The sequence below is a fragment of the Nicotiana tabacum genome, chromosome 22 (genome assembly GCF_000715075.1).
Source record: "Nicotiana tabacum cultivar K326 chromosome 22, ASM71507v2, whole genome shotgun sequence".
Taxonomy (NCBI): domain Eukaryota; kingdom Viridiplantae; phylum Streptophyta; class Magnoliopsida; order Solanales; family Solanaceae; genus Nicotiana; species Nicotiana tabacum.
This window is the reverse complement of record NC_134101.1, coordinates 19115579-19128092: the sequence shown is the minus strand read 5'-3', so window position 1 is coordinate 19128092 and position 12514 is coordinate 19115579. Positions and strand designations below refer to the sequence as shown.

Sequence of the window (12514 nt, the reverse complement as noted above, 5' to 3'; positions counted from 1 at the left end):
ATTTTAATGCGGGAAAATGCATCTTAGTTATATGCGTTTCCTATAAAATTGCTAAAATTTGACATTTGACAAATAAAAGTGTCAAAAAAAGTGACAGAAAGAGTAATTGAGTTATGATACTTTTTCCAATACTTATTTTACGGACAAACTGTCAACAATTAATCTCGAACGTAAAACAATTAAGCTATTATTATGCTTAACTAAGATTTCATTCTATAAATATTCTTTTATGCTATATAATATTGTAACGCTCCACCTTAGACAGAGAGGAGAAAACGTCCGAAATGAAAAGCGACGGAAAATAAATTCTCAATTAATCCCTCAATGAAGATTTCTTCTTCTTCTTTTTTCCCAAAAAGTACATAGACGTAGCCCGTAGGAATATATACAGAATGACATAGGTTAATAAGCACTCGAGCTCGCACTTTTAAGTATGGGAATTAAAAAGAAGTCGATAAGATAAAATGTACACAACCAAACTAGTTACATACACTGGATTTATGAACTGTGACACGTTTAATTATTTATTTTCTTATCTGCATGCCGAACGTACTCATACACCACTAGAAACGTTTTTTTCGCTATTTCCCTGGAAAATAGTACTACTATAAGTAATTCTGAGAACATGTCAAACACCACCACCAACAACAATAAATTTAGTATAATCCCACAAGTGGAGTCATGATCTGGAGAGGGTAGTATGTATGCAGACCATACTCCTATCTTGAGAAGGTAAATCAAAGTTGTTTTCAATAGACACTCGGCTCAAAAAAAAAAAAAGAATAACATGTCAAACACCACAGTAGGTTTTGAGAGCACATTCAAGCCTTCTGTTTTCCTCTTTGCTAAAGAAATGAAGATAATCAAGATGGTTGAATGGTTTGAACTTTAAGGGGTGCTCTTCATCAACAAACTCTTTTGGTGTTTCAACCATTACTGTATCTTCCATGAAAGAAAATTGGGCAATGGAATATCTTTCTCCCTTCCCTTCCATCATCACTCTATGATGCGGAGATTTTATCCTGTTATTGCTCCATGCCTAATCCAAGCAAATATAAAATATATCAAAAATCTTTACATAATACCTGACTGGATTCATTATTTACTTTTCCGAACGGGGTATACATAAATTATACATAGTTATACACATATTAATATGAATTACATATATAATATACATCTGTCTGCAGAGGCGGAGCTAGTCTATTAGGTGTGAGTTCGGTCGAGCCCAGTCACTTTTACTTTGAACGTTGTATTTGTATAAGAAAATTCATTAAATATGTAAATAATTAATTGACAACCCAGCAACTTAACGATTTATGGGTTTCGTATAATTTTAGTAGTCATAAATTTCAAATCCTAGCTCCGCCTCTAACTGTCAACTATTTTTAGTATAAGTGGTTGGATGGGCAATTTGGGTTAATTCTTCTGTCAAAACTAACAAGTTTGTAGGAAAAATAAAGAAAGAAAGAAAGGGATGAAGCAATACTTGGAGATCATATAAGGGGAAAAAGTTTATTGCACCTGGTGCATGCACCAATTGTAGTTGTTTTAATTTAATTAACTAGCTCCTAGAGTCAACATTAAATTATCAATACATGCGAATTTATTCATTGAGTTTAAATATTATATACTGAGAATGTAAAAGAATTTTAATTTTACAACTTAAGAGGTAACTATATGTACCAAAGCATTATAAGTAAAATCAGTAACTTAAAAAAATAAGACGAGCAATCTGCTATAATATGTTAAATTGTAGCGTACCATGATTGCATCGCCAGCCATGACCACGATGGAGGAAGGGGAAAGCTCAACTCCAAACCACTGACCATCTTTCCCTTTGATCTCCAAACCATTAACTTGATTCTGATGAATGGTAGACATGAAGCTCTTGTCTGTATGAGCAACAAATCCCAGTTTTGGTTCTTCTAATTGGGCTTCTTTATATTTCATAACCCTAGCAAGATAATTCACTGATTTGATGTGAGATTCATAGTTCTTCTCTACACCATAGCTCTCAAATACCATTCTCACCACCATTTCTTCCAGTTCTGCTGCTGCTTTCGAGTATGCTAGCAAAGCTTGACTAACAACATTAACCAAAAAATAAATTAATAAAGAAATAAGTATGAGTATCTTTTGAATTGTAAAGTCATTTTCTTAATTTTTTTTAAGGAAAATTTTGAACTACAATTAATCAACCAACAATGTCTCAATCAAAACTAGTTAGCTAGAGACGACAAATTTGGAGTGAAACTTATATATATACTAACAATGCAAAATACTTAATTACGCATAGTACTGTAACTATTATAGCAAGTTACTCACCTTATTTTTCAGGTTACAAGTCTCACTTATTTTAGACTGTTACTTGTATTAATTTATCTTTTAAATATCTTAATAGCGTTACTTCTTTTACGATTATCAGTGTATAGAAATTTAACAGAAAAAGATATTACCTGAAAGCATTGTTTCCACTAGACCACATGAAATTGGTGAAATTTTGGATTCCTTCAAGTGTATTAGCATTATCAATGCCCATGCTCTCATAGAGAGGAATAAATGGGATTTGGCCAACATAACCATACAAAGGTTTGGTAGATTTATTCTGGATTTTTGTCTGAATGGGAAGATCAAATACCTTCTCTAGTGCTCCAAAAACTTCATTATGTATCTTCAATGAAATTTTATCAGACAATGCTACAAAACAACCATACTCTTCAAGTGCACAAACAGCTTCTTTACATACCTTGGACCATGAATTTGTGCCTGGTTCCAAGTTCTCCTTTGTGAAATCAATTATGGGAAGTTTGTGGGAAACAGTTAGAGAATCCATGGATTTTAATACTATAGTTTGTCTCTTTAATTTCTTGAAATTGTTGTGACACTATATTGTGAGAAACAACCTTAATTTTCCACCTCTCTTATATAATGATATATATTGGTATTATAGAGATGGGATAATAATATTGGTTTGCCAGAGCATGCAAGTGCTGTTCTTGGAGGCTAATGACATGGAATAATTCTTTTTATCTTCGGGAACATAAGTACGGCGCATGATTTATTTATTATTTATTTTAATAAAAAAGGGTTAAGAGGGAAATTATGTGGAGATTTTTAAAATTTTCAGATTCAATTAAGGATAATTTTACAGTGGTAGATGTCACTTGGAAGCAGACAGTGTTGATATTATTTTCTTCTATTATTATGCAAGCTAAGAGACTGGAGAAGCCAATAGTGGATGGTTCAAGTAAGAGAAAGGAGCTCATATTTTCTTTCTTTTCTTTGTTTTCAAAAATGTGATTTCTTTTTACATTATTAGGTAGTATAGAAGCTACTCACCGATAATTGTCTAAGGGAAGTATAGAATTGTATTCTGAAAAATAAAGTAAGCTATAATTCTTTGAATATAATAGATATAAAAATTCCTTAACAGCATGTTTGGATGGTTGTTAACCGTTGTATCATATTGTATTGTTATCACAAAATAATGTTTGTTTTGATTGTTTATTTAAAATTGATTGTATCGTATTGTTAAATGCATTGTTCCGGAACAATCAAAACCCCCATTTTATGAAACAACTGATAAGGCGTGGTGGGATCGTTTCCTATTTTCATTTCCAATTATGCCCTTACTTATTACTTTATAATTCTATTTTATCATTTAATTATTTTTTATTTTAACTTCAAATCTCCAACTTATTGACATGCTTTGTCTTCTTCCATCTTTTCTAGAGTTGGTTTGCCCCATTCTTTTTATCCACGTCTTCTTTGATTCTTTGTCTCTTTCCATCGCTTTAGATTTTTTTTATTGCTAATATTAGTTAATCTTTTTTTTTTCTAGTTTTTTGCTTTTATTTCCAAGCTACGTAATTAATGATGAATTAGTAGAAAGATGTTTTCTTAAATTATTTTTATATGTAATTCTTGATAAATTTTATTTAAAATAATTGGGGATATTTTGGTAAATTTATCAATTACAGTACAGTACGATACACTCAATCCAAACAACAAAAATATTATTTAACAACAGCAAACGATATAGTCTATTCAAAAATTATATCCATAAAACGATACAATATAATACAATACAATACACTATAAAACGGTGGGTAACAATGATCCAAACATAGTGTAAACTGTTAGTTTATGCTCCACTTATATCCGACATAATGTAATGAAAAATATATACTTTTATATATATATATATATATATATATATATATATATATATATATATATATATATATATATATATATATATATATATATATATATATATATATATATATATATATATATATATATATATATATATATATATATATATATATATATATATATATAGGTAAAAATTACATGGGGTGCCCTATTTGCTCGCCCCTTTTTAACTTGTACCTGTTTTATTTTTTTGTTTGCATCTGTATCTGGTTTTTTGTTAAAAGCGTTTTAAAAAGACTTTTTTCCCTTCTTTAATAAAATACTATTTTCTCTCCAAGTATACGGCATATTGTCTCGTCTCTGTCTCTCTCTCCTTCTTTGCAGTTTTTGATTATTCTCTGAAATCAAACGGTTTTCGCCATTGCATTCTGCGTGATTTTGCAACTGTTTCTTTGACTAGAAGGGGAACCATGATTTGAAGGGTTTAATTGCATCTTTCTTGACTCCTGTACTGACTCCTGTACAACAGGAGAAGCTGAATAATAGTATATTTAGGTATATCATGGCTATGGAGATAACAATTTCCATGTTAAATCCTTATAGAATCCATGTAATTAACTTACAATATGTGGGAATTACTTATCTTGTAATAAATGATGAAAATCTTGCCTCCAAGAGCTCCAAAAATCGTCCAACCAAATAAAAATGTGAGAGAAATGGGCTAATTCCCGAAATGAAGTCTTAATAACAGCCTCAGATGTCGCATTTGCGATACGAGGCTCGCAAATGCGATGGTCGCAAATGCGGAGCCCAACCAACACTGTCTGCGTCGCAAATACAACAAAAGTCTCGCAAATGCGAGCTCAGTAACTTCGCAAAAGCAACAGTTTGTTCTCAAATGCGAACTCCCCTGCTCCAGCCCATCTTCGCAAAAGTTAGAATGATCTCGCAAATGCTGCTATCACAAATGCGAGAACAGTGCACCAGAACCAGCTGAACCTCTACAAACTACTCTGGAACGCGTCAAAAACTCATTCGAGCCCTCGGGGCTCCAAACCAAGCATCCATACAAGTATAAAGACATAACGCAAACTTGCTCGGGTGATCAAAATACCAAAATAACCTCTAGAATCACGAATCGGACGCCTAAACGCATAAAAAATCACAATGAACTTCAAGAATTTCTAAAATTGCAATCAATCGTCCGAACCACATCAAATCAACTTCGAATGACACCAAATTTTGCAAGCAAGTTCCAAATGATGAAATAGACCTATTCCAAGTCCCGAACCCAATAGCCTTAAAGTCAAACCATGGTCAAACTTAGGAAAAATTCCAAACTTTCAAACATTCAAAATTCGACGAACGCGTCCGATTCATAATTAAACATCCCAGAATGACGCCAAACTTTACACACAAGTCACCAATCACGATACGGACATATTCCAAGGCCCGGAACCCAAACAGACCTCGATAACACTAAAGTCCACTTCAAACTAAATTTAAGAAATTCTAAAACCTCCAAAATGTTAACTTTCCTCAATAAGCGCCGAAATGCTCCCGGGCCATCCGATACTCAACCCGAACATACGCCCAAGTCCGAAATCATCATACGAACCTATTGGAACCACCAAATCATGATTTCGAGAGCTTTTACTCAAAAGTCAACCCTTGGTCAACTCTTCCAACTTAAAGCTTCCGAATTGAGAATTTTTCTTTCGAATCAACTCTGAACTTCCCAAAATCCAATTCTGACCACGCGTACAAGTCATAATACATGAAGTCAAGCTACTCAAGGCCTCAAAACGCCGAACGACATGCTAGGGATCAAAATGACTGGTTAGGTCATTACATTCTCCCCTACTTAAACATACGTTCGTCCTCGAACATGCCAAGAACTGCTTCGGAATTGCCTCAAAATCACTGCCCATAACCTTGTGCACCTACCCCTGCCACGACAACCCAGGTGAATACATTAGCTCGAGCAAGACTAAAGATCCTCCCTTGTATTTAGCCAACAAGCCTTAGGACCAAATTCCAACCTCCGAATTTCTCGACAAGACCTGGTTCTAACATACGAACACCGTATCAATCTCCACACGCTGAACCCACACATGATCATGCACCCATGCTGACATCACACAATGCACCGCATAACTCATTTGCCCATGGTAACCTCCTCCAAGCACAACAACTGCAAATTTACTGAACCGACGCTCTTAGTATACCTCATAACACATATAAGCCCGGTCTCAACCCTCACAATACTGCAACGATAAAAGAGATGCGCAGGAACTCATAACCACCTATTAAATCAATAACTCACGAAGTTCCTCCGTTCGACAAGAACCATTACCTCATTTTGAATTGAATAGTGACATTTTCCCTTTAATATACCTTACATAAATCTGATTGTACCGATTTTAGGTCCAATAACCTCGTCTCACCCAGTACAAGTTGCTTAGGCAATAAGCCACCTCAAACACTGACCAAGATCTCATATGATGCCATCAATACACCAACAAGCTATAACTTGAATATGACACATAAGGAAGAACGAACTCTGGAAACGAACTACCCAGCCCACGTAATGAATAAAATAGCCGAAAAGGTGCTATGAACCTTTCTTAGAGAATGAGAAACAAAATACACTAAAATAAGTATAGGGAACCATACTCAATATCTCATTGTTACGTCGTGCAACCCGATCCACACATGAAACCATTGCGGCGTGGAACCTGATCCAAATAACATACCCGTGGCGGCGTGCCACCCGATTCACACATAACAATAAATAAGGAAATACCCATCAAGATATAATGCTTATACCTACGAAATACTCAAATATCGGCCACAAGCACGTCAAGTGCAAAAATACGACTCTAAGGGGACGGATAGTGCTATGCGCCACAAAACTCGAGCTCGACTAAGGTGCAATAACGACAAGCTACACAGGACCACAACACCCGTGTGAATAATCAAGCCGTCTTACAACCCACATGGCATAATATAGTATTACATAGGATAGCTGATGACAGGAATAACATCCAACACCCCAAGACTTCTCCATAAACAGTGCTATGTTGAATGAACACATCCGACCTGACGTAGAGCATACATTCACATATAACTACTAGCGGACCTCAAACCAATTCCGATCATCCCGTATTGGGCCAATAACCTTCCAAGAATCGACAATGACCCTATTCTTGACACATTAGAGTAACCGTCAAATCAAGAACAAACCCCCCACAGTCTGCAACCAAAGAAATAGAGCGCCTCTTACTCATAATCTCTCCTATTTGTGATTGTATCAGAATCCCCATACCTGATTTAAGTTTCCAACAATCGGATGACTAACATGTCCCACTTATACGATCATCCCGTGGGATATACTCCCACAACCTTCCGCACCAGGTAGTAAAATCTGAACGTTAATGGCCATCTACCATGTTCATTCTATAATACTGGACAAGCATCCATATTTCAATACCCAACACTCATACCACAAAACAGACCATCCTCAGGCTGGCCGAAAATAGTGATAGCATACTCTGAACATCTGAAGTCCTCCCCCGCTCCTCCGAGCTTGTGACATTCTTATCAACACCGAACCGCAACCTTGATCCTCAACTTCCAATTTTCATACCGCTCCCTACACATATCATGCCGTTACGCGAGAGTACAAGAATTTCATCATAACTCCTGAACTACCAATAGAATAAACACTTCATCATCTAGAACTCTTTTCGCTCAACACATTTTAGAGGAACAATTGCAACACGCAACCGAATTCCCATAACCGCAGAAAGCAAAAACCTCATGTGGTGGTCTAAACCACCATGACTCTTTCGGGATCCATTTATACATAACAAACCCTCATAATCAAATACCTCCAATCAATCAAATTACGGTGGCTGTCAAGCCCGCACGTACTGCCACGAACACTTGTATAGCTTAACATACCGAAAGAACTAATCATTTCTACAACCATGCTTATTTAACCCATCACTAACTAACCCAACTCCTTCCGATTTACTCTTGACTTGCCTTCGAAATAATAATAACTCCCTTCAAATACATAACAAACCTCAAACAACACTCATCCCGAGTGACCCCAAATCACAAGACCACGTCGTCTCAACATCCATAAGCTATTTTATACTCTCTTCAGGCACTCAATAGCATCTCCCACTGATACACCATGCTGATTAGATCTTCTGCGAATTTCAAGTTATTTCTCCCACTTCTCTAACACCGCACTGCAAACCCGATGATAACATAAAATAATCCAAGTACCCTTCACACTCTACTGCAAAACCCAGTCTTTAGCCATATAACGAACCCAAAAAATCCTTAAGCACCACACCTTAAATCTTGAATCCACTAAGACCATTACTGAGAGTCGCCCACTCTAATCCAGTCTCGATTATTTAACCAAATAACTAGTGCTCCGTTAGAACATATGCACTACCATGAAGAAACCAGATGAATCTTTTACCTTGCCCATCACATCCACAAAAGCATAACTTCTGAGCCATCCTCAGCACCTGCACATGAATCAATAAGGCGAAATGTAACACATATATGCCAAACTTCCTTATCTAAAATTTCTCGTCTTCTTGGTCATAACTAATCCACCAATGCACCGATAACCGGTAACCATACAGGCACACGGCAACATGACTCACTTATAGACAGTGGGCTCCCCCACTTAGCTTTACACTACAATCACATAGATCCAAATCCCACAACGACCACTTCTTCCCATTTACCATGATCCCACGCCGTTGCTCAGCCAAAATTCTCATGTGTTCTTGTTGGACTTATAATAACACATCCAAAATTATCTTCCACAATTGTACACTCGACCTCGTAACTTCATTGATATAGTTGCATCCATCATGAAATCAACTAACCTCCCTAGATCCGTACTGACCCGCCATCCATAAGAATCCCTTCATTCATTAACATCACCCGAAGGTCCACAATGTTATCAAGCCTTTTTCGCCACATTCAAAATTTCCTAGGCATAGAAACCACCTTAAAGATCATCTCATTCGAGACATCAACACAGGAAATACCGATTCGATCCTAAAGTCGCAACACACAACTATCTCTGATAACTTCTTCTTAGGTTTCATCTCAACATACCATGCCTATAGGCAAACAAATGAAGATCAACATTGCTGATGAGCCTCAATGCATTCAATCAAGGATGGTGACACCATAATATTAACAAGAGTCCCTCCAAACTAGAAAGTATCAGTTTTCGATCGTAGATAACACAAATACCAGACTGAAATGACAGAACACCTCCAAACAGCAAAGACAATAGCCCACTCAAATACGCAGGGAAAAACATCCTGCACCACATCTGCGGTACCATTACAACTCCTCGATGTCCAATTGATAGCCAGAACTCCACATCGTATAAGAATGAATAGAAAGGAAACGAAGGCATAATCCTCAATGGAATCAAATGGCACGACGAGGAATTAAGAAGGGAAGTGCTCCTAACAGCCCTGTAGCCTCTCAAAGATAAATACAAACATCTCTGTACAGATCCGCAAGACTCTACTAGACTTCCTCATGACTAGTGAGACCTAAGTGAACCTAACGCTTTGATACCAAGCTGTCACGACCCAAAATCTACTATAGGCCGTGATGGCGCCTAACTTCGCCGTTAGGCAAGCCAACACTTAATTATTCATTTTATTATTCTTAAAGTCATGAATCTTACTTAGATAAATAGGTCAGTGCATTAAAATAAATTATCGTTACGTACAATTTCGTTGAAATAATAAGTGAAAGTGTATCAATGTAAATTAATCCATAACAAATTCTAGGAACCCCCAAAACCCGGTGTCACAAGTGCATGAACATTTACTAAGGAGTACAATAATAATACAACATATGTCTAGAATGTAAATGAGATATGAAAAAATAAATAGTACGATGGAGACTATGTGGGCTGCAATGCATAGCTTGAAATGCAGCTCACTGAAAGTCTCCTCAACAGCTGCATGCACTTACGCACCAAGATGATTACTAAATGAACCTGTCAGATCCTGCACATTTAGTGCAGAAGTGCAGTATGAGTACGTAACTCAACGCGTACCCAATAAGTATCAAGTCTAACCCCGGAGAACTAGTGACGATGGGTCGACATCGACACTTACTAATGGTCCAATAAAGCAATATGATAAATCATAAGCAGATATGAAGCACAACAATAATAATGGGGTGAAACTGTCAGTTACATAACCTTCCAAAAATTTCTTTTAAAGATATAAATTTTTCAGGCTCGTATTCTATCTCAATAGTTTAGATGTATCAAGTGCTAGTATCAAATGGATAAGGAATACCATATAAAATTCCAAGCATCAGTGGAAGGATAATCTCGTGAATATTCGAACGGCTAGCGATATAACGAACGATTATACCGAAGTCGTACGACCCGATCCAGAATAATGTGTACACTGCCGAGGGTCGAGCGACACGAACCATAGATGCATCTATTATACTGCCTAGGCGTTCGGCCCGCTCCACAAGAAAGGAAGGAACTTATTGAATTATGAGACACGTTCTTACAATATAGTACGTGAGCATAAAGTGAATATAATCTTTACTGTATCTCAAATAACTTGCTAATAACTTCAGGTGATAAGGCTCGGCCTAATATATAGATATATTTCTAAACCAATTTCAATTATAAATTCAATTAATTAAGCCAGCAGAATGAATTCAAATATAACATGATAAACGCCTAAGTGTACCCGAACATAAATATATTTTAGCTACGTATGGACTCTCGTCACCTCGTGCGTATGTAGCACCCACAGCTAGTAGCACATAACAATTACATCACTTAGGGGTAATTTCCCCCTCACAAGGTTAGATAGGAGACTTACCTCGCTCTGAAGTTCCATAACCGGTTCCCACGCCTCTCTAACACCTAAATGCACATCGATCCTAAACTAGTCAAACAATGTGCAAATCAATCAAAATATACTCCAATACGTATAATTTAACAATTAATAATGATTCTCAACTCCGCTCGAAAAGTCAACAAGGTCAACCCTCATGCCCAGGTGCCCGGATTCCAAAAATCTTCAAAGATAAACTTTTTTCATAACACCACGAACTCAAATATGTAATTTATTCCTAATTCCATGTCCAGTTTCGTGGTAAAAATCCAAAAATACCAATTTCTAGATTTCTTTCAAAATCTTATAATTTCTACTAATTTCCATGTTTCAATCCCTGTAGAATCCATGTAGTTAGCTAAAAATATGCGGGAATTACTTACCTTGCAATAGATGATGAAAACCCCCCCTTGATGCTCTCCAAAAATCGTCCAAACCAGGAGAGAAATGAGCAAAAATCCCGATTTAAAACAATTCTGCCAATTTCGCGATCATGAAGGCCAAATTCAGCTGCCCCAGATTTCCCTCTATGCGAACGCGACAACAGCCACGCTATCACGAACCTCTGCCTAATCAGCCTACGTGAATGCGAGCCCAGCTCCGCGAACGCGAAGTCCAAACCTTCATGCCTTAGACCAATGCCTTCCGCGATCGCGAATGTATCCCTGTGATTGCGAAGAACAACTTCGCCAGCTCCTAGTCAACACTACGCGATCTAGGGACTATCTACACGATCGCGATGAACAACCCAAACACTAGAAACCAACAATCACAAACAAAAGAAAAATGGTTCGAAGCCACTCTGAATCACACCCGAGGCCCCCAGGACCCCGTCCAATCACACCAACCAATCCCAAAACATAACTCGAACCTGCTCGAGGCCTTAAATCATACCAAACAATATCAAAACCATGAATCGATGATAAAATCCTCCTTTTAACTTTCAATATTCAAACTTCGACGAACGCGTCGGAATTACACTTAAACATTCCGGAATGATGCCAAACTTTACGTACAAGTTATAAATCATGATACGAACCTATTCCAAGACTCCGAACCTCAAATGGACATCGATAACACCAAATTCCACTTCAAATCAACTTAAGAAATTCTTAAACTTTCAAAATGCCAACTTTCCATGATAAGCGCCGAAATGCACCTGGACCACTCGATACTCAATCCAAACACACGCTCTTCCAACTCAATACTATTGGAACCTTCAAATTCCAATTCCGAGATCGTTTACTCAAAAGTCAAACCTTGGTAAACTCTTCCAACTTAAAGCTACCGAATTGAGAATTTTTCATCCGAATCAACTTCGAACTTCCTGAAATTAAATTTCGACTACGCGTACAAGTAATAATACATGAAGTAATAATACATGAAGTGAAATTACAAACTGCATAACGAAACTCCAGCATGTT

At 36.8% G+C, this 12514-nt stretch overlaps 1 protein-coding gene across 1 annotated transcript; it reads right to left on the bottom strand.

Moving 5' to 3' along the window:
• Window positions 1-313: 313 nt before the first annotated feature.
• LOC107786095 (putative 2-oxoglutarate-dependent dioxygenase AOP1) lies at window positions 314-2996 on the bottom strand. The gene is made up of 3 exons (XM_016607531.2): window positions 2460-2996; window positions 1765-2086; window positions 314-1039 (listed from the first exon to the last, which is right to left on the bottom strand). Exons 1-3 carry the CDS (start codon window positions 2834-2836, stop codon window positions 791-793), a joined length of 948 nt encoding a protein of 315 aa, XP_016463017.1. The 5' UTR covers window positions 2837-2996; the 3' UTR covers window positions 314-790.
• Between the last annotated feature and the right edge of the window lie 9518 nt (window positions 2997-12514).

Coding starts and splice junctions, on each gene's coding strand:
- LOC107786095 (XM_016607531.2), bottom strand. CDS start 2,836: ATGGATTCTCTAACTGTTTCCCACAAACTTCCCATAATTGATTTCACA. Junction 2,087..2,459: donor AGTGGAAACAATGCTTTCAG/GTAATATCTTTT, acceptor TAATGTTGTTAG/TCAAGCTTTGCTAGCATACT. Junction 1,040..1,764: donor TGGCTGGCGATGCAATCATG/GTACGCTACAAT, acceptor TGCTTGGATTAG/GCATGGAGCAATAACAGGAT.